The sequence below is a fragment of the Podarcis vaucheri genome, assembly GCF_965113315.1.
Source record: "Podarcis vaucheri genome assembly, chromosome: 10".
Lineage (NCBI taxonomy): Eukaryota > Metazoa > Chordata > Lepidosauria > Squamata > Lacertidae > Podarcis > Podarcis vaucheri.
The window spans coordinates 45,231,875-45,259,553 of record NC_138748.1 but is presented as its reverse complement, the minus strand read 5'-3'; the positions used below and the strand labels follow the sequence as shown (position 1 = coordinate 45,259,553).

Genomic DNA, 27,679 nt, shown 5'->3' with positions numbered 1-27,679 from the left:
GCCAGAAAAAGGAGGGCAGTTTAAGCATTCAAGTGGCAGGGAAGGCTCAGAATAATGTATGGTGGGAAAGAGCATTTTTTTCCTGTGCTTCCAACTTTTTACCATGACATTTACTTCCTCCTGGATGCCCTGAAAAGCAAACTAAAACCCTGAGACGTTACAAAGGAGAGATGATGTATTATTTCAGATTGTGATAGGGTTAGAGTTTTTTTTAAATGTTCAGATGTATCAATTTTTATGTTCAGCCTTTCTTACCTCCCCCTCACCTCTCCTGCCCAATAAATCAAACCTTTCCCCAGCCTCTGTGGTAACATATGACTGAGGCTGACTTGGTTTAAACAAGCAAGTCTGCTTCTGCTACACACTCTGGGATTCACACTCCAGCCTTGCAAGAAAAAAGGTGTAAAAGCTGCTAGACAGAGCTGCCAGATCTGAGGAGAAAAATGAAGCCAAAATGGCTTCCAGCTATACTCTGGGTAGCTGGGGAATGTATATTAAAAAAACAACCACCACCTCAAAGATGACAAATGCTTCAATCCTATCCACATTTACACCAGAAGAAGAATATAGATGTTGTATCTACAGGGGTTGCTAGATCTCCCGAGGAAACCTTGGAGCAAAGTTGCAGACATTTTGACAGATCAAGGGCACAGCCTGGTGGTGCTTAGAGAGGCCATGCGGTGTCAATGGAAGAGCCGATCGGACTAAAGACCTAGACACCATCCTGTCTCTCACAGCGACTAAACCTGATGCTTTCGGGAAGTTCGGCATATACCCATTGTGACTTGTAGCCACTGAGAACATATCCTCCATTTCACCTACTAGGGCAGCGTGCAGATGGGTTTGGAGCCACAGTCTGAAGGATGTGGCGCTAGCAGTAAAATGGCTCCCAAGACAGAAAACAGCCTGTCCCCTTGGCCTCAGTTTTTATGTATTTTCTCCAGAGAACCCGAGGAGGCAGATATCCAGAAAACTACCAGATATCCTGTCCAACTACACCGAGCCTCCTTCTCACTATGTATTAAGTGCCCAGGCCACCCCTCAGTCTCACCCAAGAACAGTAGCTGCAAGTCTAACCATGGGTTTAAATCAGGAATAGACAAACTCGGCCCTCCAGATGTTTTGGGACTACAACTCCCATCATCGCTAGCTAACAGGACCAGTGGTCAGGGATGATGGAAGTTGTAGTCCCAAAACATCTGGAGGGCTGAGTTTGCCTATGCCTGGTTTAAATCATGTTCAGTGCAGCCATCAGCCAGTCCAAAAGGGGGGGGGGAGATATATCTTAAAAGAAAAATGGCCTGTAATGTTGAGATCCTGACTGGTTCACAGCCCAGCAATGAGTAGGGACATTAAAGAGTGAGGGAGCTGGATGGGAGGAGAGAGCAATGAGGAAAGCCAACAAAGATTAGCAGGGTTTTTTTTTACTGCAATCTTTAACTGTACATGGATTAGGAGAAGCAAACAAATCAAACACATTCTCAGGAAACAAAGCAAACCTATGTAAAAACGTATCAAAGAGACAAATGTATGAATGCACCAGTTGGTTGTGCTATTGGGCCATGCTTTGGCAACACGTTCACACTTGCAGGCTTCTGTCTGGCTATACCAGAGTAATAAGAATTTGGCCTCTACCATCTGCAAAGAGGATCAGGCCCATGAATTCTTATCTTACACTTTGAATTTGGTATGAATTTGGTACATGGCAAGTCTGGAGAGAGAGAGAGAGATTCTGCTACATATCCTTTAAAATTCTTAAAATTCTTAGAAAGGGAAAAGGCAGCACAGAAAGGACTAGGCCGCTTAGAATCATTTAAACACAGAATCTGAAAGCATTTTATTTACTTTCAACATTTATATGCTACCTTTTGGAAACAGGGCAGCAAACGATAAGTTAAAACAGTAACTAAAATACGATCAAAACAAAGCACACATCAAAACTACCAGTAAAATACACCATCAGCGCAAACAACTTCAGCATAATGTTAATAAAAATCATACTTTTAAAAGCCTGCCAACCGAGAGTGTTGGCCAGTAGCCAGAAAATGAGCAGTAATTGGGCCAGGCTAACTGGTTAAGAAATGTTGTCTACTATCTAGACACCACTACAGAAAAGGGCCCATTCATTGTATCCTTCTGTCACACATCAGACTGCAAGGGGATATGGAGCAGCAGCTTCATAGGTGATGTTAAAGGACAAACAGATTCATAGTACTTCTTATGGGACATGTACAAGACGTTTAACATGTTTGCTCACATATAGGAGCCATATATGGCCACTGTCACCATTCACACTCCCAATGGAAACTTTATTATGGGACAGAACAATACTTATTTACTAAAAATAGAGGGGCCAGCTCTTTGCTCAAATTCATTGGGATTGATGGGATATGATTCTTTTCAGTGATGAGGGAAAGGTATTCTGTACATGCTTAGAGACACAATTTTAAAACTATTTCATATGCACCTTGACTATATCCCAGTACTTAAATCTATGGTTCAGAAATGCAGGAGTACAAACATAGCCTTACTCTCCAGTTCGCACTGTTGAACGTGGCTATTGCAAGAGGATTGGCAGTTGTAACTTCAAATATTTGGAGATGGGTACCTCCATGCAAAACAGCATGAAATCTGGCAAACTGGATCAGACCAGTATCTACTTCTCTGGTACAGAACTAAAAGAAATTGTGTCAGAATGTCTGTAAGAAATTGCTAATTGCCAGGATTTCTCAGCTTGATCATAATTGCCTTTTTTGGTTCAGAATTAAGAAGTTGGCAGGTGATGTTTTTATGGACATTGCTACATGTCTGGGTATTTTATATAAGACCACTACACCAAAAGATTTCTACTTCCAAAGACAGAAAATGTTAACTTGGGCACGTTTTTTGCAAACTGATTGTAAAAAAAAGAAAGAAAAAAGAATTCTAGTAGGATTGCTCATGTAATCCTCTAACTCCTTTTATTGCTGGGATTATAAAATGTGAAAAGGTAAACTTGTGCTAGATAGAACTGATGTCCTGTTACAATTTCTTTCCTAGATCACTATGTCTCAGGGAAACTAAATTTGATATATTCTTCATAGATTTGTAATAATGAAACACAGGTACACCATAGATATATCACAGTACTTTTATGGGCATAAAATACTAAATGCTGCATCCCTGAGACCACCAACACTGAAGACCAGCACATTCAGTTCACTGGGCTGCAGGGTAAGATGTGAAGTAGAGAAAGATCATACTGCCTTGTGTTACAGCACTGATTAAGGAGCCTTTGAAATCATTGAAAAGGGTAGTCAATTCTGATTTTAAACAAATATTGTCAAACACAAGTTCAGACCTTCGAAGTGTACTAAATTAGTGTTTCTCTGCATTGTGTTCAGAATAACTGCATGAAATATGTACTGACAGTTGTAATGCACTGTTGAAGTGATGTAAATGACTGAGTTGTGTTAAATATATGGTTATTGCAAAAAGCCATTATTTCAGTACATAATGGTAGATTTTCAAAAGCAATGTAGGTTGGGATTTTTAACATTTCAAAATGCTGCCCCTTAAAGGTAAATATTACAATTTGCTTTTCATGAAAACAGAAAATAAGGTGAAGAGAAAACACATATGGTTAAATATAGCTTTCCAAGTAAGGTATGCTAAGATCTAGAAGATGTATAGAGATCTAGGCAGCAAAAATAAAATTTCTAAAGACAGCTTCCAGGTGCCTCTAAACCAGGCATGGGTAACCTGTGATTTTTCAGAGGTTGCTGGATTCCAGTTTTCATAAACCCCAGCTGGTGTGGCTAATGATCAGAGATGATGACAGTTGTAATCTAGCAACACTCAGAGAGTCCCAAAATCCACACCCCTGCTTTATACTTAATCTGTCTAGCCTAGGATATATCTGAGCCCTGTTTTTAAGTCCCGTTCATAGTCAATATATTATTGAAATGGACACAGCCAAACTGGTATAAAAATGAGAACCCCCTCTTAAAAGAATTCAACATAAATGACATGCCTGAATTAAATGAAGGAAACTCCCTCTCAGCCAGTGCTCACCTTACTCCTGTAATGCAGTAATACACAATTGCTTCTAATCAGAAATGCTTTTGTACATCTCTTTGCACCAAATCTAGGTTAATTTCCTTTAAACATTCTTTTTATAAAGCAGATAGTAACAATGTTTATAGAAGAGCTTCTCCCAAATAGATTCAATTTGAACTTAAGTCTCATTCATTTCAAAAAGAGAAAACTAAATTTATTGCTAGGGCCACGTGTAAGTTAACAAGTCAGTTAGTTGAAAGTGACTTTTGGGGTGCGGCACATAAGCTTGTCTGAAGAACTCAGTCCCTCTGAGCAAGAAAACAACTCTTTCTGCTTTTGCGCCTGCTTTTTCATCTCTTCCAGCATCTCTTGCCTATGGTGACAAGGGAAAAAGTGTAATTAATTATGCTTGAAATTAATTTAAAGAAAAAGCCATTAAATTTAAGGAAGGTGAAGAGAAACCTTGCAATACATTGCAGAAAATTAGGGCTACTTTCACAATGGTCATTTACTGTGAAATAGCCACACTCTGATTACTCATTTTTTATAAGGCATCTGCACATCATGAATAAAACACAAAGACAGACAACCACGCTGAGAGGGACATAGTCTTGCTGAAGTTTATCCTTAAATATGCCTAAATGAGCCCTCCATCATAAACAGGGAAAGCACACAACTTCAATTTTTTAAAAAAGTTAATGCAATTGTGCAGGGAGAGTTGTTCTGCTCACGAGGGATTATCACAAGTAAAACATTTAATTTTAAATGCTGGGGAAATGACAAGTCCATGCAATAGAAGTACAAAACTGAGAGGCAGTATGTGGACTGGTACAATAAATGCACAAGTTTAACTGTACACTACAGCATAAGGCAACATAGCAAAAATACAAGGATGTCTAAAACAAGAAAGGAGTTTCTGATTAAACAGCAGGAAGAACTTTCTGATAATAAGAGCTGTTCAACATTGGAATGATCTCCCTCGGGAAGCCGTGGACTATCCTTAACTGGAGGTTTTTAAGCAGAGGTTTAATGGCCATCTATCATGGATAATTTAGTTGAGATTTCTGCATTGCAGGGAGTTGGACTAGATGACCCTTCGGGTCCCTTCCAATGCTACAATTCTAAGCTATCTGAACTGTCATGACAGTTCTTAGTGTTAGAAAAAACAGCAACCATGCATTGGCTATGCATACAGCTGATCGTGGAAAGGCCCTTAGACAGTCCAGCCTCCTTCATGTTGAGATTGTAATGTATAAAGCTGTACTTAACAAGCTCTTTAAATACCTGAAAACCAACAGGTTATACTTGCTCAGTTGATCAAATTTCCTCATTTCTCTCCGGTGTCTCCGATAAGTCTTCATGAAATCTTTGTGCCTCTGGCGGAGGCTCTGAAAACTTTGCTTGATCACTTCTGCATATGTCTGGGCAGAATCCGTGATTTCAGAAGTAAAGGAAAATTTTAATCCAATTGCTTACCTCAAGCATACCAAAGAGAACATGTACTGAGCTTTTGGGGGGCGGGGTGGGGTGAAAGAAAGCATATTCTGTAATTATCTGGGAATAAAACTCAGTCAATGGCAACTCTATGGATATGCAAAACTATTTTTCAGAAATCTGTTACACCAGTTGAGATGGACATCAGTAGCAGCTTGGGGGAGGAAGCACCAATCTGCAAAGGACCTTAACATCTGGCTACTTAAGCAGCCATTTCCAGGCCAAGGTTATTTCCTCCAAGACCTGTTGTGCGATGCAGAAATTCATCCGCTTTGGGGCATCCAAAGACTGGAAGGTGAGGGAGGCCTTTGCCTCACCTGTAATTCTTGCATCTACCACCAGGAGCCAAGGAACTAAGTAGATATCAAAATCAGCCAGGGTGAGGAAGCCCTGCCCCATGAGTGGGACTCTAATATCCAAATTGTTTTTGTACAGCATTTTAGCAATATTGTACACTCTCCCAAGGACTTTGGTTAGTAGGCAGGGTACAAATATTTCAACTACACAGATGTACATATATTGAAATAAATAGGCTTAAGCATGCATAACTGTGCTGGATAGGGGCCATTATCTTTAAATATGGGTCTAAAGTAGACTGAAGGTTTAGAGTAGGATTTTATAAGAGCCCAAGACCACTAATACCGAGTCAAGAACTGCATGTCCTCCTACCTTCTGCATTACAGTGGTAGAAACAGCCCCATGTGTGTTTCTGGGAATGCAATTTGGCTTGAGTGGACCATGAAATGGCCAATGAAAGTCAATGGCTGCAATCCAGTGAAACTAAAAGGTATACACATGTGTTCCTTTTGTGCTCTTTATAACCCAGAAGTCCTCAGTCCTAGTAAATGATAAACTGCTTTATAATCAGAATTTAAAACTTAAGTTTGATCCTTCTGCAGCACAGGTTGGTCATTTAATCACAAAAGACAAAAAAATATTAGAGTGTGAACATGTCTTCCATACAGGGAACTAGTTTGCAGACAGAGATGTTGCATCTTTAACTATAACATATTTAAACCAGCTCCTAAATCATTCTCTAGCTGTGCTTTTTTTGTCTCTGCTGACTAAATTGTTGCCCTCTACTCTAAGAAGCAGAACTATTTTATGTCTGCTTTAATTACATTTTAATGGTTGACTTTTCTATATTTTTAATTTGTTCTATTTTATCTGTGTAAGTCCCCTTGAGTGGGGACTTTTTCCCAGACTGGGAAAAACTATTATTATTATTACTACTACTACTACTACTACTACTACTACCACCACCACCACCACTTTCAGGGAACCCTTTCTGTATTGAATTGTCTCCCAAGAAGGGATGGGAGAGAAATTTGATTCAGGTTTGCATTTAAAGGTGACCCTTAACAAATTTGCGCTTTTCAAAACACTATGAGAACAAGAACACAACCATGTTTCAGAATTAGCACTTATCCAATTTCACAATGCAGTTCTCCAACCAAGTCACATGTTTACGAAAATGCATATATTAGGTCAAAATGTGCATTAAAATGAACATATTAGTGAAAATAACACAAAAATGCTTTAGGAGAAATTGCTTGCAAAAATGTGCACAATAGTCAAAATTACACGGAAAAGGTATTTATTAGGACAAATTCACAATAAATTGCCAAATAATTCTCATAAGGATTTTTTTTTAAAATCACAAATTCCTGCAGAAAAGCTGGGAACTGAATTTAATGTTGGAAAAATGAGAAACTGAGAGAACCAAAATTGACAGATCCTTCCCTGCATCTAAGAATTGATTTAGGGCACAAGGTTTCAGCTAAGTTTATCTGGCCTAACCTGTCAGATACTGAGCGCACATCCAGTATTTCACTACTGTTCTCTGCATTATTTCACAGAAAGATCAGGAACAATGAGCAAACTGTTATTCAAGTTTGTCTTCCCTCATGATCATCTCATTCAAGAATTCCTGACAGAGGTTCAGAGGAACTGCATGGTTCCCAGAACATAGTCAAAAATTACTTTTGTATATTTAAATTGACACTACACCCCTTGACACCCGGGACTCTTTGATGTGGCTTAGTTTGAACTGTTAAGTGTGGACATTTTTTAAAACAACAACAACCCTAATGCTCTATTGTCCTAATAATAAGCTATGAACTCATCAACATACTGCATAATGCACTGTACATAAGTAATTCTGAACTGGTGAATCATGAACAAAAACGTAGCTATATAAAAGAATTTCCCATCCTCGTTTCCCTTGAACAGTTCATAAGGATATGGTATTGGCTTGCAGATTGCCCTCCTGCTTAAAAATATGTCACATCCTGCCTTTGATACAGCATTCCGCTTCTGAAGAAAGTGCTGAATTAGTGGGCAGTGACCATGAATATTCAGGTGGTGCCAGGTGTACTCAGGACCAGAACTGGCTGGGTGTGACTAGAAGATAAATGAGGACAGTGGTTACTTCTATCACACTCAGATTTGTGGATGTAGTAGCATCTTACAACTGTAATTGTTTCCATCCAGAGTGAATGATCACAGAACTTTGATAATACATTCAAACTGTCCGCAACAACCACTGCTAACACCTTGTTAATAGCTTCTCAAAGTCTTCCTGAATTTTGATGGAGAACATTCTCCAAACATTCCCCAGCTACCATTTGAAATTCAATCATTTTGAATCCAATAATTTGACATCCAATAATTTTGCAGCAGCTGTTAACATTTGATGGCAAAAGGCATGTAGTATTCAACATTTGGTAATAGCTGGCAGCTATTTATTCTATTTCACTTTACATGCAACAGAATTCAGTATACTTTATGTAGATGCATTTGTTCCTTTAACCTATCAGAGGACGTAACAAATCAAAAGCAGTAAAATTTCACGTTTATGTTGCATTTCAGGTCAGAAACCTTGAATTGTTGCATCCTATTTTCACAATAAAGACCAAAGGGAAAGATTTAAAATATATTTTGAATGTCAATTGTTTTACAAATATACATCATTCTTCTAGATCTAGAAGATACATTATTGTATCCCTGATCTTTGATTTCCTACAGATTGTTCATTGGCACAATAATGCAGCAACCTCACCTTTACAGTTTGCTATATTCAATATCCTAATGTGAGCCCCTCAATAATGGGAAGGGTTGTCTCATGGCTGAGCAGGGCTTGCAGATGCTTTTTGCATGAATGGCATTTATGTGCATGGATTCACGTTTTCTGTGTTTCCGCTAGCATTTTTTAAAACTTGCCCTTCTGGAGGTTACAGAGTCTTTCTGCATGAGTGATGCCTTGTGCTCAGCCTGGCTGTGGCCCCTTATACTTCCATGTGGGTAGTTTTCAAGTGTGAATCAGCTCACAGATAATCTGGGATTGCTCTCTGATTGACATAACTGCTCATTCAAGATGCTTCTTTTCTGTTTCACTCCTGATTTTTGTGTCTCTCAAAATAATCATCCTCATTAAGCTTGTATCCTTTAAGGTGCTGGTTTAACCTTTAAAACCCTATACGGCCTAGGACCCTCGTACTTACGGGACCGCCTCTCCTAGTATGCCCCGCAGAGGACCTTATGTAAATAATAACACCTTGGAGGTCCCAGGCCTCAAGGAGGTTAGACTGCCTTCGACCAGAGCCACGGCCATTTCGGCACTGGCCCCAGCCTGGTGGAATGCTCTGTCACAAGAGACCAGGGCCCTGCAGGATCTGACATCTTTCTGCAAGGCCTGTAAGATGGAGCTATTCCGCCATGCCTTTGGTGAGGGCCCATTCTGACCCCCTCTCCTTCTATAAGATCCTTTTATTAGACCCTGCATGTAAGTGGTCTCCAAAACTCTTCCCAATGTCCCAGTAAGGCCAGCACAAAGAGTTGGGCCTAGCAAGCACTTAATGTTCCCAACCCTTATAGTTATAATTCGTGGGTTGCCATCTGATTTTATTCTGACCTTAACTTGATTCTAAGTTGTATTTTAATTGATTGTTTGATTCTATGTTTTTAACGTATTATATATTCTGATGTTAGCCGCCCTGAGCCAGGTCCTGACCGGGGAGGGCGTGGTATAAATAAAATTATTATTATTATTATCCTAGCTGAATAAACTTTCTTTTCTGTATTGAATTCAAAGGACATCTGTATAAGCAGTAGGGATATGTTACTATCTTATCCTCAAGTAATTGTGCTATTTTAAAATGTCCCCTCTACATGAATTACATTACCTCTCGAGGAAGCAAAGCAATCTTCAGTTTCTTTTTTGATGAACGTTGATGCTTCTGTGATGAATGCTGCTCATCATCCTCTGTAGTCCTCAAAGAGTGAAAATATAGACTCATTTTTTCTAGGGGTTGGGGGAGGGAGAAAAAGCTTCTCAGTTGTTATGTAAGCTGTCTCTTAATTTAAAAAGAATAACTTACAACAACAACAACATTTTATTTATACCCCTGCCCTCCCCGGCCAAGACCGGGCTCAGGGTGGCTAACACTAAATATAAAATACAATAAAAACATTTTTTAAAAACCAGTTGATTAAAATACAGCTTAAAATGCAGCCTCATTTTACTGGGAGCCCATACACTTAATATATGAAGAAATGAGAGAACATTCCATGCTTTACCCAAAGGAGAGAATAATAATAATAATAATAATAATAATAATAATAATAATAATAATAATAATTTATACCCCGCCCATCTGGCTGGGTTTCCCCAGCCAGTCTGGGCAGCTTCCAACAGAATATTAAAATACAATAACCTATTAAACATTAAAAACTTCCCTAAACAGGGCTGCCTTCAGATGTCTTCTAAAAGTCTGGTACAGTGGTACCTCGGGTTACAGACACTTCAGGTTACAGACTCCGCTAACCCAGAAATAGTACCTCGGGTTAAGAACTTTGCTTCAGGATGAGAACAGAAATTGCACAGCGGCGGTGCAGTAGCAGTGGGAGGCCCCATCAGCTAAAGTGGTACCTCAGGTTAAGAACAGTTTCAGGTTAAGAACGGACCTCCAAAACGAATTAAGTTCTTAACCCAAGGTACTACTGTAGTTGTTTTTCTCTTTGACATCTGGTGGGAGGGCGTTCCACAGGGCGGGTGCCACTACCGAGAAGGCCCCCTGCCTGGTTCTCTGTAACTTGGCTTCTCGCCGAGTCTGTAACCTGAAGCATATGTAACCTGAGGTACCACTGTAATTCATCTACATCTCTTACTTATGAGTCATGACAACACACGCTTCCATACACTCACTTGGAAAAAGCATGCCACATCAATGCTGTTAGTGTAATGGAGGACTCTAATGTTTACAACAGATCTTGCATACATTTATCAAATTTTTCACGGTATTACCTTCCAAAGGAAACTGCTTTTGAATTTTTTTCCTGGAGACAGACTTCTTGACTTTTTTAATGGCTGTATGCTTCTAGATCACAAGAGAGGAAGAAAAAATTCATACCACATTTATGTTTTAACATATTAAATTGGGTGGGGAGGAGTAAGTTTGGAGATTTTAAAAAGGAGGAAAGGACTTTAAATATTGGGACATTATTCAGGTAGCATTTTTCATTTCTTTTTAATAGATCAGCGCTCACTCTTATTTACCAAATGCAACACAGCATTGGGAAGAGTTACTGGTACTATTTTCTTAAAATCATTGTACCATGGGGCTTATAGACCTTAAGTCATATGAGCAAATGCCTCGATCGATAGGAGCAGCAGACTCTTAATCTCAAGGTCGTGGGTTCAAGCCCAAGTAGGGCAAGATTCCTGTTGGACTAGATCAGGGGTCTGCAACCTTTAAGACAAAAAGAGCCACTTGGACCCGTTTCCGAAGAAAAAAAAACTGGGAGCCGCAAAACTCGTCATTATAAAAACAACTTTTTTGTCACTTTTTATTATTTCTTTGTTTGACCCCTCAGAATTACTCCTCCTCATAGAAATAAATGTTAAATTAACAAGTTACCTTTGTGTGTGTGTGTGTTCTTCACTCCCCTTCAAAACAGTGACCAGCGTACATGCCCCCTTTCAATGCAGTGACCAGCGTACAGCCCCTTACAATGTAGCGGGCGGGCGGGAAGGTGACGTCGGGACGGTGCGTGACTAACGCACGCACCGCCCCCATGCGACGTCACAGCCAGTACAGCGCCCGCCACAGTGGGGAGTGTCGAGGCGCACAATGCGCCTCCTCCCCTTGCTAGTATCCGCCCCGGAGCTGCGGCAAAGGTGTAAAAGAGCCACATGCTGCTCCGGAGCCGTGGGTTGCCGACCCCTGGACTAGATGATCCTTGTAGTCACTTCCAGCTGTACAATTCTATGATTCTATGAGTTGATCCTCCACCTGATCTGGTATAATCTTTCGTCTATCTTTAGAATACTTTGCCCGTATTAACAGCCCCTATACTGATGCTTGCAAATGAAATAACCTATTACCTTTCGGAGTGTCAATGGGTGCTTCCGTGTAGTACCAGGTAATGCATAGTTGCTAAAGGAAATATCACAGCCTGTGGAAATCAAAGTTGCTTATTATAAATTATTTCCTTATTACCTATGATTAGGTGAATAGGGAATTTCTCTCTCTGTCTGGGACACAGAACACACTGTCCACAATGCACACTTTATACTTCTTGCATATGAAGTTTGATTCTTTGGGGGATTTCTCAGAATCCTATTGAAATCCTATTGAAACGATGATAGCCTTCTTATGGAAGGCTATGCTCTACCCCAGCCAGTACACAGCCATCTTCCTTCCTACACCATCAGTTATGAGGCTCATATGGAAGCTGACCCCAAATGGTTCTGAACCAGCCAGGTACGAGCTGAACAATCATGAACACTTGAATATTTTGCTGATCCAAGGGGGTAAATCCCATCAAAATAGGGAAGTGGATAAAGGCAGTGCTCCCTTCACAGCTGGATGTCAGCTCCTACAAAAGACAGTCCTCTGATCTATTGTACCTGGAACTGAATCTCCTCCTACACCACAAATATACTATATCAGACCTCCTGACATGTTGATTACACAGGGCTGTATCCAATACTAGAGCCCTACTCAAGTAGCAGAGTTACATGAACACAATGGAACTTTTTCTCCTATGCCCTCCAGCCCATCCTGCTCAAAATCAGCTCCCGAACATTGTGAGTCCCTCCAAAGCAGATCTGCAGAGTGCACAGGTGAAACGAAATTCCCACTGTGCAAGCGGTATTCTGCTTGCCCAGCACTGGAATACATCCCACAGTAATGAACCTAAGGAGAGGAAAACCCTCTTAAAAGCCATTTGCAAATACTGCCTCCAACAGAAAAAACCCAAGAAAGGTTCTTTACAAAACTACGCTTACCCACTATAGTGACTCCATGGCACCACAATCTGTGCTGGTGCAGAAATGGTTAAGAGATTGGAAATGCACAATAGGATCACATACATGTGCAAATATATGCATTCAAACTGCCTTCTCCAAGTATGAAACTGCAGAATTTTATCCCTTGCAAATGCTCCATTTTGAATCCAACCCGTTTTCCCCAACTAGAGAAAGGAAGTTCCCAAATTGACAGGCACTTCCTAATTAGGACCACAAGCCAGACATTCCCCACCACTGGCTTAGTGTGTTGGACTAGGATGATCTAGACTCAAATCTTCACTCAGGCATAAGAAAAAACCTTGGACCAATGACGGCTTCTCTGCCGAACCTAGTTCACAGGATTGATATGAGAAAATAAGAGGGAGCAGAAAAACCCTGTGTGCTGCCTTGAATTCCTTGGAGAAATAGCAGGATATCATCATCATCATCACCAACAACAACAACAACAGTGAAACACATACTGGCAACATCTGTAAAAGACGCCAAAGATTAAGAGGTGCTCCCACACTGGGCATTGTTACATGTCTTTCTTACAGCTTCCAGTTATTCTACATACCGTATTTTTCGCTCTATAACACGCACCTGACCATAACACGCACATCGTTTTTAGAGGAGGAAAACAAGGGAAAAAATATTCTGAACGAAACAGTGGATGTATCATTTTTGTGCTTCATGCTGTGGCCACAGACATGTGATCTGATGGTGAATTTGGGCTGACCCAATGCAAAGATCCTGAGGATCCATGTGGATCCATGCTTTGTAACCACGTTTTTGCACCATTGCAGCCCCAGACAACAGTGGGTGCGTGATTTGGGGGGGGGGGCAGGCTGTAGCCATGGACATGCTATGTTCTCTGGTGGTGAATTTGGGGGTGACCCAATGCAAAGATCCTGAGGATCCATGCTTTTTAACCACATTTTTGCACCGTTGCAGCCCCAGGCAACAGTGGGTGCATGATTTGGGGGGGCAGGCTGCAGCCATGGACATGCTATGTTCTCTGGTGGTGAATTTGGGGGTGACCCAATGCAAAGATCCATGTGGATCCATGCTTTTTAACCACATTTTTGCACCATTGCAGCCCCAGGCAACAGTGGGTGCATGATTTTTGGGGGGCAGGCTGTAGCCATGGACATGCTATGTGCTCTGATGGTGAATTTGGGGTGACCCAGTGCAAAAATCCTTAGGATCCATGTGGATCCATGCTTTTTAACCACATTTTAAGTGGGGAGGGAAGGAAAAACACAGAAGGGCTAAGAATGCAGGAGTGGGGTATAACGGGAGGGAGGAAAGGAAGGCAAAAGTTTTCCCCACGCACCCACCCAAGCCAGCCAGCTCTCTCTCTCTCTCTCTCTCTCTCTCTCTCTCTCTCTCTCTCTCCCACCTGCATGTTTTCAGCAGCACCGGAGCACAGAGAGGAAGGAGCGGAGCACAGAGAGGAAGGAGCGACAGTCTGCTTTTCCCCTCTTCTTGCCTGGAGGGGAGGGGCTTTCCCTGCTCTTTGTTCCGTTTGAGCAAACACAGTAACGAAACAGAGGAGGGTGGGCAGTAAGACCCTGAGGCAGAATGCAGGAAAGCAGCAACTTCCTGTCTCACGGAGCTCCCTTCTCCCTGAAGCGCGGTTTGATTTTTGCCTTATTTTTCGGCTCCAGGGACCACACATTCGCTGCATAACACGCACAGACATTTCCCCTTCCTTTTTAGGAGAAAAAATCTGCGTGTTATAGAGCGAAAAATACGGTAACTTATCAATTTCTCCCAGTTGTCAATACATTGTTAAAAAACAAGCAACCAAAAGGCACCCTTCCCCCCACACCCAAAATGCCCCTTTTAAAGCATCCTTAAACAGAAAGTTGAAACTAAATAAATAAAGTTGCATACAAAAATGTAAATATTAGGAGAAAGTGACACACATTCTGATGAATTTTCATGTGATTTTTTAAAAAATTTGCAAACTGATGTCGAATTGCAGAGAGCTGAACTTAATATCTGAAAAATGAGAAACTGAAATTGAAAGATTTGCTCATCTCGACTTACCAGTCCCTAATTTTCCTTTTCCGGACAGCAAATCTTCTCTTCTGGATCGCTCTGGCTCCAGCTGGGAATAATCCCATTTAGTATAACTCCCTGGTGCATTCAAGCTACCTATATGGGGCGAGAGGGAGGACAGATAGTGAGAAGCAAAAGAATGCACTCGTTATTATCATCTATACACAGTAAATCATAACTTATTGGACAGTGTTATGTATGATTATGTTTTGTGTTGGAAAAAGACAGCCTCCACCCAAGAACTGAGGCATGCCCAATGGGTTCTTGACTTTTTTATGCCTTCATGCCATATTACAAACTGCTTCTGAAAGATGTCCCACTTTCCAAGACCATTTCCAAAGTAACACGGAGAATGGCTGTTTAACAAATACAATTGCAAATTCCCCCTTGGGCACATATAAGTAGCTTAAACAACATAGAGTTTTATAGAACCTTAAAGACTAACTGGTTTATTATGGCATAAACTTTGATCATCTGATGAACTGAAACCTAATCCACAAAAACATATTCCTCTTAATAAATGTGTTAGTTCTTTTAAGGTACTACAGGACTGCTAGGTGCTTTTGTTACAGCAAACTAACATGGCTCTTCTCTGGAACTTATAACTAGTCAAGTGATTCTTTGGATTCGACTGTAGGGTAAGAGAAGGAAGCCTAAGGACAGCTCAAAAATGTCAAGATGAGACACATTTCTTGACTGAATGTGACTCAAAGAGGGGAAGGGGGTGGCAGCTAACTGGTTATGTTATGTTGAAGGATTGCTAAAAACAGTACTTTTTTCTTTAAAAAACCTTTAGGGGTACTCTCATTTTGACTCAAGAAAATCACCATTTTATAGTTCAAATCGGGGATAAATAAATACAGTAAATGGACAAAAGTACAAAGATTTACAAAATGTTTAGGGGTATGCGTACCCCTGTGTCCCCCCAGAAAAAAGAACTGCCATAAACATTACTGCATTGTTTGAAACATGGATCTCCAAGCAAAGTCTGTCCAGCTCCCTTCATAAGCAAGGAGAACAGGCTATCTCACCTCGCAGCCACTCGGAGAATATATCGCAGAGCCCAGCCTTGAATTCATGTGTATTGAACCAGGACCTTGAGAAACAGTAGCAGAAGCAGGTGTACACAGCTTGGCTCAGCAGTGAAGGGAAAAGCTAAAACCAAGGCAGGGGAAATCAGAGCTCAAATAAATTGGTTAACTGCAACTGTTAACTGTTAACATGTTAAGTTGATGATGTGATCCACAGTCATGCTGTGGGTTTTGAAATACTAAATACCAGGTCAGGTGAGTGATTGTCACTGTCACCACAGTACAGTGGTACCCCTGGTTACGAACTTAAAATGTTCTGGAGGTCCGTTCTTAACCTGAAACCGTTCTTAACCTGAGTTAAGGTACCACTTAAGCTAATGGGGCCTCCTGTTTCCACCACGCCGCGGGCGCACAATTTCTGTTCTCATCCTGGGGCAAGGTTCTTAACCCGAGGTACTACTTCCAGGTTAGTGGAGTTTGTAACCTGAAGTGTTTGTAACCTGAGGTGTTTGTAACCCGAGGCACCACTGTACAAGGATAGGGGAAGGTTAAGCCTTCCCAGCGCAATAACAGTAAGCAATATCAGGGTGAAAATTAGTATTCAGAAAATATCTCATTGGCACAAATGGGAGTTTCCCTGCTTGAAACTTGATAGATATCTCTTTATGGATTTTTTTTCATACTTACTGTAAGGATGAGTTCCTGACTGGCAACCTTGTGACAGCCCAACAGAACGCGGGAATAATTTTCTGAAATGCGTTCGAACAAACGCCCCTGAATCTCTTGATTCGGCTATTGGGAGAGAAACAAATGTGAAGCGTTTGCAATGAGGCTTCAGAAAGGTAGGATAAACTACAAACCTACACATAGTGAAATGAAAGCTACTGCCTTTGAAAAGCATACAGAAACTTCACCTGGTTCAAAATACAGCTGCCAGACCATTGGCTGGAGTTCACAGTAGGCTTCTGATTTGATATTGGGCACAATACTAAGGGCTACTGCAGACATATAGTGTTAACTTGTCTGAGACCCAGGTATCTCTGATAATAAGCGAAACATCAACTCTAAAAGCATTAGCTTTTATCACGATTTGATAATGCTATTATACTGATTTCTGTGTTAAACTGTTTCCTTTGCTAATGTTTTAAAGGTTTCATTGTGATTTTTTTTTTATTTGTTGGCTGCTTTGTGAATTCCTGTGATTATAAATAATATTATTATAAAAAATGATAAATAACTTAAAAGAAAGAAATGGCTACATAATGACGAAAAGCAGGACAGGTGTTGGATTGAAGGATGCTATGTGGCAGTTGTCTAAATATAAGGGCCCCTCCAGACTGGTTTGTGTGGGTGGGTAGGCGGGTGTATTCTGCAAAATGCCATTGATTTAATGCATTTGTGCATTAGTGATGGATTTATACTGGATCATCTACACACCAGTCTGCTTTATTAGCTGTTTGCCAATGCATCTCCAATGTTATTGCGTGATGGCCATCTTGAAGGGTGTTCTTGCACTGCAGTGCAACAAAAGAAGGACACAAAAAAACAAACAAAAAAAACCCCAGACAGACTAGAGAAGTTACAGGATTTCAGTAGGAAATTATGAGACATGCACTGGCTGGAAACAGTATGTCTACTCTGAAACGTAACCAGGCACAAACTGCATTGAAATCAGGACTGTGTATAACTGTCCCGACACAAAAAACCAGGAATGCACAATAAAGAGGATGTCTAGAGCATCCCTGAAAGATGATGCAAGACAGTCAGTGCTTATTTAATGGCTTAACGGGCAGGCCATCCCTGTGTGGCACTGAAAGTGAGGCTAGCAAGCAGGTCCAAAGCAGAAGTTACAGATTTTTTGTGCCTCTGCAATGCAATAAAACAAATCTGGAATGTTCATTTGCAATTGCTGGGCTGGCATTGGGACTAGCATTAGAAGAGGAATGCACTGTCACTGAATAAGCTGAGCAGCTGCAAATCAGAAACGAAAAATCAGGAGGAAAACTATCTTCCAAGCCCCCAATATTCAGCCCTTATTCTTACATGATACAAGTGCAGAAACTGCCACCAGAAACTGTCCAGCAAAATAGCTTGGATACATGGCGCATCGAGAAACTTTTGCAGCATCTTTGAAGCCCAGCGTGTCTTTAAAGAAATTAAACAGGAATATAATGGTCTTAAATCAAGATTATGGATTTTGATCATACTGCATGTGTTAATTGGCTGAACAATAAATGTATCACCATGGCCTTGTTAATTGTAACTCTCTTGCTTTTGTGTAATTATTACTGTTGCTTACTTTTACATTTCCTCTGACCTCAACTCCTCTTCAGTCCTGGCTCCATACTATTGGTACATCCAGACTAGTGTTTATTATGGGATGAGTGCTCCTCATCCTTGCAAGCTATTTTTGTAATGCCCACATAATGTCATAGTCATCAAAAGGCAAGTCTACCCCTGTTCCCAATTTAATCCAAATTTACACTTTCTATAGAAAATCCAGTAAGTTTTTTTTTAAAAAAAGCTGTTGCCAACAATCTGTTTGCAACATCTCAATGACACATTTACATTATTTAACTCCTGTCTGGAAAACCCACATGGTGTGTGTGTGTGCCTGTCAATTTAGGATTAAATTTCATGCATCTGATGAACTGAATTCCAGTCCATGAAAGCTTATGCCATAATAAATCTGTTAATCTTTAAGGTGCCAAAAGGCTCTTTATGGTCTAAGGAGCATTGTAAGGGGCTGGCCTGAACCTTTGATTTTTTGTACTGGATTATGGCTCTCCTGTATCTTCTCCCAACCCCCTTTTTAAAATTGTTACTTTGCTTACAGGGTGGCTTTCCCGCTGAAGGTCAGCTCAAATATGAATCCATAACGAGTATCAGTACATGCAAATTTTATGCAAATATGTGTGATTGGCTGTGCCCCAGGTCTTTCAAAGGCCTAGAAATGCTCTTGGTGGTCTAGAACAGAGCTTTCCAAACTTTTCATGTTGGTGACACACTTTTGGGACATGCATTATTTCATGACACAGTAATTCAGTTTTACTAGCAAACCAGAGGTTAAACTAAACCCTTTCCAGACCTGGGAGGGGCGCGGGGACTGTTTGCGTGACACACCAACACAGTGCAGTCGACACACAAATGTGTCGCGACTCACAGTTTGGAAAGCTCTGGTCTAGAAGTTTCAGACCTTGATTTCACATCCTGGTTTGTTGTCCAAGATTAACCAGAGTTTTCCAGTTGAGATATAATGGGGAAATGTGGTATAAGAAACACTGGATGTTTCAACTGCGCCTTGAGAGAGAATGAAGAATGGAAGGAAGGTAGGAAGCAGGCAGGCACAATGCTCATTCTCCGGCCAATTAACCATGGCTATTATAGCAAGATCATAACTCCTGTACCAGATTATACACTTGGGTCAACTCCAGGTTTAAGGGAGCCCTAGTTAACATGTCCTTTAGTGAGCTCTGTCCTCTGTAATTGGGCCCTAACTTACCAAGCCACAGTCGCAGCATTCCAAGCGGTGATAAGCAACTGGGTCTAACCACCATTTTAACTGCCTACAATACCGCAAGGGTGATGCTAGGTTGAGCCACCTGGGGCTGTTCAGAGTGATAGACCAGGAAAACCAACAAAGGGGAGGGAGAGGGAAGTCATCAGATGTGACCCCTGCCAGGATGCTGTGGCCCTAGCAACCGCCCGAAGATGCCTGGTGCTGACACTGCCCCAACTATACTATCTTGCACCAGGTAAATGCATGTCAAAAAGGCATGTACGGCCCTACATTATCAATTCACCCCTACTACCTCCTTCGTCCAGCCTGCTATCAACTTCTGAATGTTTGAGATATGCAGCGTACCTTACCAACTGGTGTTTTACCCTGGGCGCGAATCACCTTCTCCAAAATTTCACTCAGCTCTATTCCATTTGGCAATGGTGTAGGTTTCTCCTTACAGTATCCTGGGTATTGATATAATTCCACAAGTTTATCCTTTTCTGTTACCATCTAGGGGTTAAAAAAAAACAATTAATATATGAGAAATCAAGAAGACACTCAGCTCACAATTCAACCCAGTGAGCACCCTAATGACAGTCTGTTGACATTCCAAAGTTTCTGGGACTCACCAGAGTCCTGACAAAAATCACCTTCATACACAGCAATGGTTAACTATTAACAAATCTAGTGCCATATTCAGCCTTAGCTCCTCCTCCCCATCTAGAATAAGGTACTAATAATATCTTAGTTTATTTCTAGGACTGTGGCGAGTTAAAGGATGTGAAAAAACCTTTGAACATTCAAAAGCACTGTACCGTACAAATGCTAATGACTAATGTTATATAAATGAAACAATTATTATAGGAGTGTATAATGGATTAAAAAGACCAACTATCTGATTCATCATGAGACCTTCCTAGGCACTTTTGTCACAATGCATCTTGTTAAGTTGTGGGTGAACGTATCAGACGACACAGCAGTTCTTCAAACAGCTCTTGTTTATTCACAAGCCAGGACAGAACTGAACTGAAGGGTTCAGTCAGCCTGCTTATATAGAGCTCCAGTACAATGTAACTGTACAGTAACAATTTCCTAAAAATATCCAATCACTGAATGTCACTTTTGATCCCTTATTTGCATAACTATCTACAGTATCCCCCTGCTGGCCCAGGGTGAGAACTTCAGTACATAACACATCTCATACTTCCTGAGCATTTAGGATTCTGCATCTTTCTAATATGCACAGGAATCAATGACTCCTGATCCCTCACATGCCATCATACCTTTTTCTGAGCGATTTTCTCTGCAGCATGCTTTCCAGACCTCTGCATCACCTTCTGGTCTCTCTCTACAGCATAAGAGAAAAAAATGGCCACCCTTAGCATCTGAAGAGCATCTTAGGACGAAATGGACAATTTTTTCGTGGGAATTAGTTAAGTAAAAGCACTGGATTTGGGGTTGTGGTTTGCAGATATTTTTGCTCCACCAGAAAAATGAAGTAGCATATTTTCCCCTTTCCACTGTACTCCACCACATGCCTGTGTCAGTTTTTAATGGTATTATAGTAGGTAGCAAATGGATTCCAAGTAAAGGGAGGTTTGTTATTTGTCAGTGGTTTGCATGGGTACCCAGAATGAAGTGAGCCCATACAGATGACCAGGAGCCAGAGTGGTATAGTGGACAGCATGCTGAACCAATGCTTGTTACTGAGAAACTTGGTTAAATTGGAACTCTAAACAGGCCTTAAGACTAAGTATATTCACTAGGATTTTGCTCTGAGCAAAGAGCATAACACTAACATAAGTAATCAGAGAAAACTCAAATTGAATTAATCATTTATTGAGGGGGATTCCCAAAGCTTCCCACCAAAGTTCCCCAAGTGGCCTACCATAAAGGGTAATTTCCCTGCAGTGACCAGTATTATGCTTGTATTTGCTTAATGAACTCCCCAGTGCCTAGTTCAAAGCCCTGATTTGACCATAAATTATCCTCTGCAAGTAACAGCTTCCCTCCAGTAAGCATCCTCTTCCCTAATTAAATTCAGCACCTTCTTTTGTATTTTCCAATATATCTAAGCTCAGTCCATACCAGGAACACTTTCTTAAATGTACCGTATTTTTCGCTCTATAGGACACACTTTTTCCCCTTCAAAAATGAAGGGGAAATGTGTGTGCGTCCTATGGAGCGAAGACGCCGTAGCCCCGCGACCCTCTCCCGGCTGGAGAGGTGAAGCGCAGCTATGGCAGGAGCCTCTACAGCCCCACGTCACCTCTCCAGCCGGGAGAGTGCACGCGGAGCTAAAGAAGCACCCCGCGACCCTCTCCTGGCTGGGGAGGTGACGCGCGGCTATAGAGGCTCCTGCCGTAGCTGCGCGTCACCTCTCCAGCTGGGAGAGGGTCGCGGGAGGCTGCTTTAGCCCCGCGCGCGCTCTCCCGGCTGGGGAGGTGACGCGCTGCTATAGAGGCTCCTGCCATAGCTGCGTGTCACCTCTCCAGCTGGGAGAGGGTCGCGGGGGGCTGCTTTAGCCCCGCGCGCGCTCTCCCGGCTGGGGAGGTTGACGCGCGGCTATAGAGGCTCCTGCCATAGCTGTGTGTCACCTCTCCAGCTGGGACAGGGTCGCGGGAGGCTGCTTTAGCCCCGTGCGCGCTCTCCCGGCTGGGGAGGTGACGCGCTGCTATAGAGGCTCCTGCCATAGCTGCGTGTCACCTCTCCAGCTGGGAGAGGGTCGCGGGAGGCTGCTTTAGCCCCCCGCGCTCTCTCCCGGCTGGGGAGGTGATGCGTGGCTATGGCAGGAGCCTCTCCGCTGCGCCTTTCCGCTGCTCCCTGACCTGCTCTTTGGGGCTGGTGGTGGGCTCCCCCCCCCCAGCCCCAAAGAGCAGGTCGAAAGGAACCTGAAGCCTGGAGAGTGAGAGGGGTCAGTGCACACCGACCCCTCTCGCTCTCCAGGCTTCCAAGGTAGCCGCCTGAACGCACCTTAAATGACACCTTGTTTTAGAGCAGGAAAACAAGAGGGGAAAAGTTCTCCCCCTCTCTGTGCAGCGCCTCCTGCCGCTTCACTGAAGGGGCGCTGGGCAGAGAGGGGGAGATTTTTTTCCCCTTGTTCTCCCCCCTCTAAAACAAAGTGCGTCCTATTGTCCGGTGCGTCCAATGGTGCGAAAAATGCGGTCTTTGACTGGCTAAGATGCTGAACTGATTCTACTGCAACTATGCCCTTGGGAAACCTAATTGTTGCGACTCATTACCTGTTTTTGTTATTACTAAATCTTATCCATGTCTGTCCCTGGACATCAGGGGAAAAAACCCTTTACAAATTCAGGCTAACGCTCACTGATAATTTTCCCCTCTATAACCAGACTCTTCTCACACACCCAAGTTGTTCAGTATTTTGGGACACAAAAAGAGAATAAAATGGTGATGGCAGTGTGGAGCCGAATAGCCATGTATTCCAAGATCAGTGCCTTGGAGAAAGAGTAAGACAAAACAGTAATATTTATCTCCCTCTCTAATCCTTCCTTAGGGCAGAGATTATGGGAGGTCCCTATTTAACCACGCAACAACTTGGCCGTCGGTGATTTATTGCCAAGAGTTCTTAACCGCTGTTAGCACAAATAATGGTTTGGCATATCTGAACTACAGGACAAAATACAAATTTACTCGAATAAATATGTTCTAACAAGAACATCATTTTTAAGGGGTTAGAGCCTCCATTTCATATTTGGTAGTATTAATGCATACCTTTCGCCCTAAGTGGTCTCGATACTTTTCTGGATGTCTTGTGTCTCTTGAGCCCCATTTCCCCAATCACCTTCAATGAGAAAAATAATGGAAAAGGGTGGTTAGGCACTAACTTCCTACAAGGTCCTGGAATTTACCTTCTTTGTATTAAATAAGAGAGGCATTATTAAGTCCCTCACTATCTTGTAGTTCTTTTAACACTGAGTTTCAGTTAAAACCAGAACATTCTTCAGGAACCTAAGAAATGTATTTGAAATTAGGATTAGAAATGTGAGTAAAATAAAATATTTGACAACTAGAAGATCTTGTCAATAAAATTTGTGCATGAAAAATACGGGGATTCAAAAACTTGCAATATTTAGGCCTAGCTGGTGCGATAGCTTCATTGCACCTGATGTATCCTATTCTAGGGTTCAACACAGTTATATTAGTGTTGATCTAGGACTTCACCTCAGTTTTAAAAAACAACAGCAGCAGCAACTGATTTTCAGTTTGTCATCAAAAAGGCTAAGAAATATACTTTGACCAAGCATCTATTATTTAGAAGCAGCAGCAGAAAAAAAACACAGTGGGATTCCTTGTATAAAGTGCTGATAAGATTTCTTTACTCACTCCTTCACTACTGTCATATCTTTTCAGACCCAGTTCTAAGTGAGAAATTTTCTGGTTCACTTGTCCTATGCTGCCAATGACGTACACTAACAGATATTTGTTAAGGAATATTTTGAAAACCTTCAAAGCATATGCAAAATTCTTCATCCTCCTTTTTGTTAAACCTATTACCATCACTTAAATGCTGTATTTTCTTTATAAACTGTTACACACCACCCCGATCTCCCTGAGTGGTGTGAAATTCCAGGGGTTGCAGACATGCTTACTAGGGTCTGTATTACCTTTTGAGGCACAACAGAGACTGTGGTGTCTTTATGATATATGGTTTTATTACACATATACAACCTGGACCTAGATGGAGCGACTGAAGGGCATTCACATCCTATGAGGGTCTGACTTCCCCTTTAAGTGCAGCATTGGTTTCAAAGGACAGCCACCTTCTGTGATTCTTAATTCCAGCTTGTTATCCCCAACTCACATGGAATCCTGCCCCTCCTCCTTCTTGCTGCTAATTGACTCAAAGGACTCACCACAGTCTACATCATTCAAAGTTGAAACCCTAATTCTAGCCCACTAGCACTCAACAAAGAAGCCCCACTCCTGCTTGCCTGGCAGTCTTGACCTCTGATGGTTTCTTTGATGGTCCATGACTGGCCTGTGTCCTCTGCTAATGGCCCATCTAGCTAGCTCTGCAAAGCTGGCTTAGCTCCTTAGCATAGCTAAATCTAGGAGATTTCCATGTTTGCCAAAATTTAATCAAATCTTGATTAATTCTAACTTTTACTACATCCATGAATCATTGGGAGGATCTGGCACACCAGAATTTAGGGGAATCTGGCCCTTCACAAACCAGCAACTCTGGGAGCTTCCAACATATATAAAAACATAACAAAACATTAAACATTAATGAACTTCCCTATACAGGGGTACCTTCAGATGTCTTCTAAAGGAATGTTGCTACTGCTCGGGCAGAGCATGAAGGTGGAGCACAACTTTGTTGTTGTTGTTTAGTCGTTTCCGACTCTTCGTGACCCCATGGACCAGAACACGCCAGGCACTTCTGCCTTCCACTGCCTCCCACAGTTTGGACAAACTCATGCTGGTAGCTTCGAGAACACTATCCAACCATCTTGTCCTCTGTCGTCCCCTTCTCCTTGTGCCCTCCATCTTTCCCAGCATCAGAGTCTTTTCCAGGGAGCCTTCTCTTCTCATGAGGTGGCCAAAGTATTGGAGCCTCAGCTTCAGGATCTGTCCTTCCAGTGACCACTCAGGGTTGATTTCCTTCAGAATGGAGAGGTTTGATCTTCTTGCAGTCCATGGGACTCTCGAGTCTCCTCCAGCACCATAATTCAAAAGTGTCAATTCTTCGGCGATCAGCCTTCTTTATGGTCCAGCTCTCACTTCCATACATCACTACTGGGAAAACCATAGCTTTTACTATACTGACCATTGTTGGCAAGGTGATGTCTCTACTTTTTAAGATGCTGTCTAGGTTTGTCATTGCTTTTCTCCCAAGAAGCAGGCATCTTTTAATTTCAATATGTTATGTGTATGTTGAGTCAACAAGTGTTCAACTGACTGCCTGATTTTGACCACATGCTGCTTGCTGCCCCACTAGATGCAAGACAAATAATAGTATTTCCTTATTTCAACTCACACAATTATCATGTAAGACTGATTGCAATTATATTTCTTTTTTTCATGACAAAGTATCTAAGTTTGGGGATGATGACCAGGTTTGTCATACATCAGGAAAATTCCTGACATGTCCTGGTTTTTAGGGTGTAAAAATGGCGTCAGGGGGTGAATTTTGTTGAATGTCAGGGAAAACCCGGATGTATGGCAACATGATGGAAAAAACAATGGAAACAGCTCAAAAAGCTTAAAATAACTATTTTTGGTTTAGGTTTCCCAAAAAAAGCTCAACAATGTGGGTTTGTTCTCCAAAAAAGTTCCACAACTTTGTGGGTGTTAGGAATTTTACTCTTTGAAATATGGCAACCCCAATGATGATTCAAGATTTCTCCAAACCTCAAAAAAATGAGGTTCAGGTACCGAATAAGTATTACCCAAACAACTGAAATTAAAGCAAAAGTAAAGCAGTTATATATGATACAAGCTATATATTTATTTACACATACATTGTTAATTATAGGAACAAAGGATACATCGTGGTTTGTCATCTAATGTGCAACTGACGGTGTCTCTTTTCTTTTCTTGGGTTGCTGATGGCAATATCAAGAATCCCTTTAAAGGGCTTACAAATGATTTAATAGCTACAAATTGCATCTTGAAATTACTAAACCCTAAAAAATAAAGTGGAGACAACACATTTACCGTATATTAAAAACACATTTCCCCACAAACTTGCTTACTATTTTGTTCCCAAAGCATGATCACACTTAACTTTTCCAATTGGCTTGAGCTGATTTAATCTTGAGTGCTATTTTAGGATTCCTCATGTGGAAACCAAAAGGGTTACTTTATAAATATACCGTAACACTTCTGCCCCACTCCCCTCCACCAAATATAGCTTAGTAAGAGGAAGAAAGGGTCCCATGGGGAAAATTATCCTAATCTGTTTTACTTAATTTGTAGTAATTATAGCTGCCAACTCAGAGGCAGCAATTTGGAATTCTAGCTGTAGTTAGGTATTCCCAGAAGAAATTTCAAGCCTGAAAATCACAACTATTAACTGCATTGTTCTCCACCGTACGGAGGGATAGCAAAGTATCAGGATTTTATGAAGCTACCAGAATTTTGTTTCTTGTTCTGTCACACACATTAGTTTTCTTGCTAGTGTTACTTTTTCATTCAAACTGTGAAGAGACACATAAAATTGCATTACCTTTGATTATAATTTTTTCAAGTATAAAAAATGTGTATTTTAGCATTCTGAGGCTGCATTATATACACTTCCTTCCGAGTAAAAATGTGCAAATTCAAATCAGCCTAAAAGTATCATTACACTGGTGTATTCTCTACACAATTTGTCAACTTTATTTCCAAGAAAACGTGTCCAATGCTGGAGTGCTTTGCATATCAATGTGCAGCCCGATCCTGCGCATGTTTATCCAGAGGTGAAATGGGTCAGGATAGGGTGGGAGGAAGAGGTTTGTTTGTTTTTTAAGCGTGTGCAGAGGTGCTTAAAAACATAACGGTAAATTCCATGCTAGTGATCACCAGGAAATTAAAACATGAAAGTGAAATACCTTAATGACCTTCTAAATATGCCAATGCTGCAGCTATGCATGGTATAAAATTCTGATTGCCCCATCTCAAAAAGAACACTGTAGAACTGGGAAAGGGGCAGACAAAATAAACAAGGGCTTGGGAGAACCTTTCCTACAAGGAAATGCACGACTATTTCAAAATTAATCAGTAGCAACAGAAAACTGTCGATAAGAAAACTACCAGTTTACACCACATCTGCACCAGGCATTTAAAGCACAATACCACTTTTAACAGTCATGGGTGTTGATATGGCCTAGGCTGAATTAAGAGAAGAACTGTCCACCAGGCATGCAGAGCGTTACTGATGCAGATCTCCCAGATTGGTCGCCAGATTAAGACTGTGAAGAAAATGCCAGCAAAACGAGAGCAACAAAATGAACAATAATAGTCCGTGTATTGTGATCTCCCCCGCCTTTCCTTTGGGAAGCTTATAGAGGCTCATCAAAAGACGTTGATGGTCGACGTGAAAAAACGACGTTCCCAACTTATTCGGGTGTTACATAGCATCGCAGTAACACAGGGGCGCCCATACGCACCGGAGTGAAAGGGCGGGAAGAGGCACCTCCTTGCCCACACAGCTGTGGGACCCTGTTTGTTTCTTCTGGACCCTTAACAAAACCGATACCAGAAGCTGCCCTTGCCCCACCGACTCTATCTCTCGAACCTCGACGGAGT

General features: G+C 41.6%; 2 protein-coding genes and 1 long non-coding RNA gene across 13 annotated transcripts in view; 1 reads left to right on the top strand and 2 right to left on the bottom strand.

The window, feature by feature from the left end:
- The window catches only part of DMC1 (DNA meiotic recombinase 1), a 14,491-nt gene extending 13,371 nt beyond the window's left edge, over positions 1 to 1,120 (bottom strand). For 2 of the 10 annotated variants that reach the window (XM_082240736.1, XM_082240734.1), the window contains exon 1: positions 823 to 1,037. Coding sequence is in view for 1 of the 10 variants with exons in the window: in XM_082240730.1 (XP_082096856.1) it covers positions 267 to 314 (48 nt within the window). In the remaining 9 variants the exon portion in view is untranslated. The other 8 variants (XM_082240738.1, XM_082240742.1, XM_082240739.1 and 5 more) reach the window with 8 other exon arrangements.
- Positions 1 to 6,566, top strand: part of LOC309542160 — a 6,983-nt gene extending 417 nt beyond the window's left edge. Inside the window, exon 2 of the long non-coding RNA XR_014224119.1 lies at positions 5,649 to 6,566. This is a non-coding gene — a long non-coding RNA (uncharacterized lncRNA). The remainder of the gene's footprint in view (positions 1 to 5,648) is intronic.
- Positions 4,227 to 27,679, bottom strand: FAM227A (family with sequence similarity 227 member A). Of its 2 annotated transcripts, XM_082240728.1 has the most exons (17): positions 27,541 to 27,673; positions 26,524 to 26,589; positions 25,939 to 26,076; positions 23,771 to 23,856; positions 23,159 to 23,228; positions 20,707 to 20,771; positions 19,787 to 19,933; positions 17,965 to 18,066; positions 16,609 to 16,713; positions 15,922 to 16,045; positions 14,879 to 14,986; positions 11,918 to 11,988; positions 10,838 to 10,910; positions 9,717 to 9,835; positions 7,779 to 7,935; positions 5,323 to 5,473; positions 4,227 to 4,411 (listed from the first exon to the last, which is right to left on the bottom strand). In XM_082240728.1, the coding sequence occupies exons 3-17, from the start codon at positions 26,057 to 26,059 to the stop codon at positions 4,288 to 4,290; spliced, it is 1,623 nt and encodes a 540-aa protein (XP_082096854.1). In that variant the 5' UTR covers positions 26,060 to 26,076; positions 26,524 to 26,589; positions 27,541 to 27,673; the 3' UTR covers positions 4,227 to 4,287. The 2 variants fall into 2 exon arrangements, with proteins under 2 accessions (XP_082096854.1, XP_082096853.1); XM_082240727.1 differs by lacking the exon at positions 26,524 to 26,589 and having other exon boundaries at positions 27,541 to 27,679.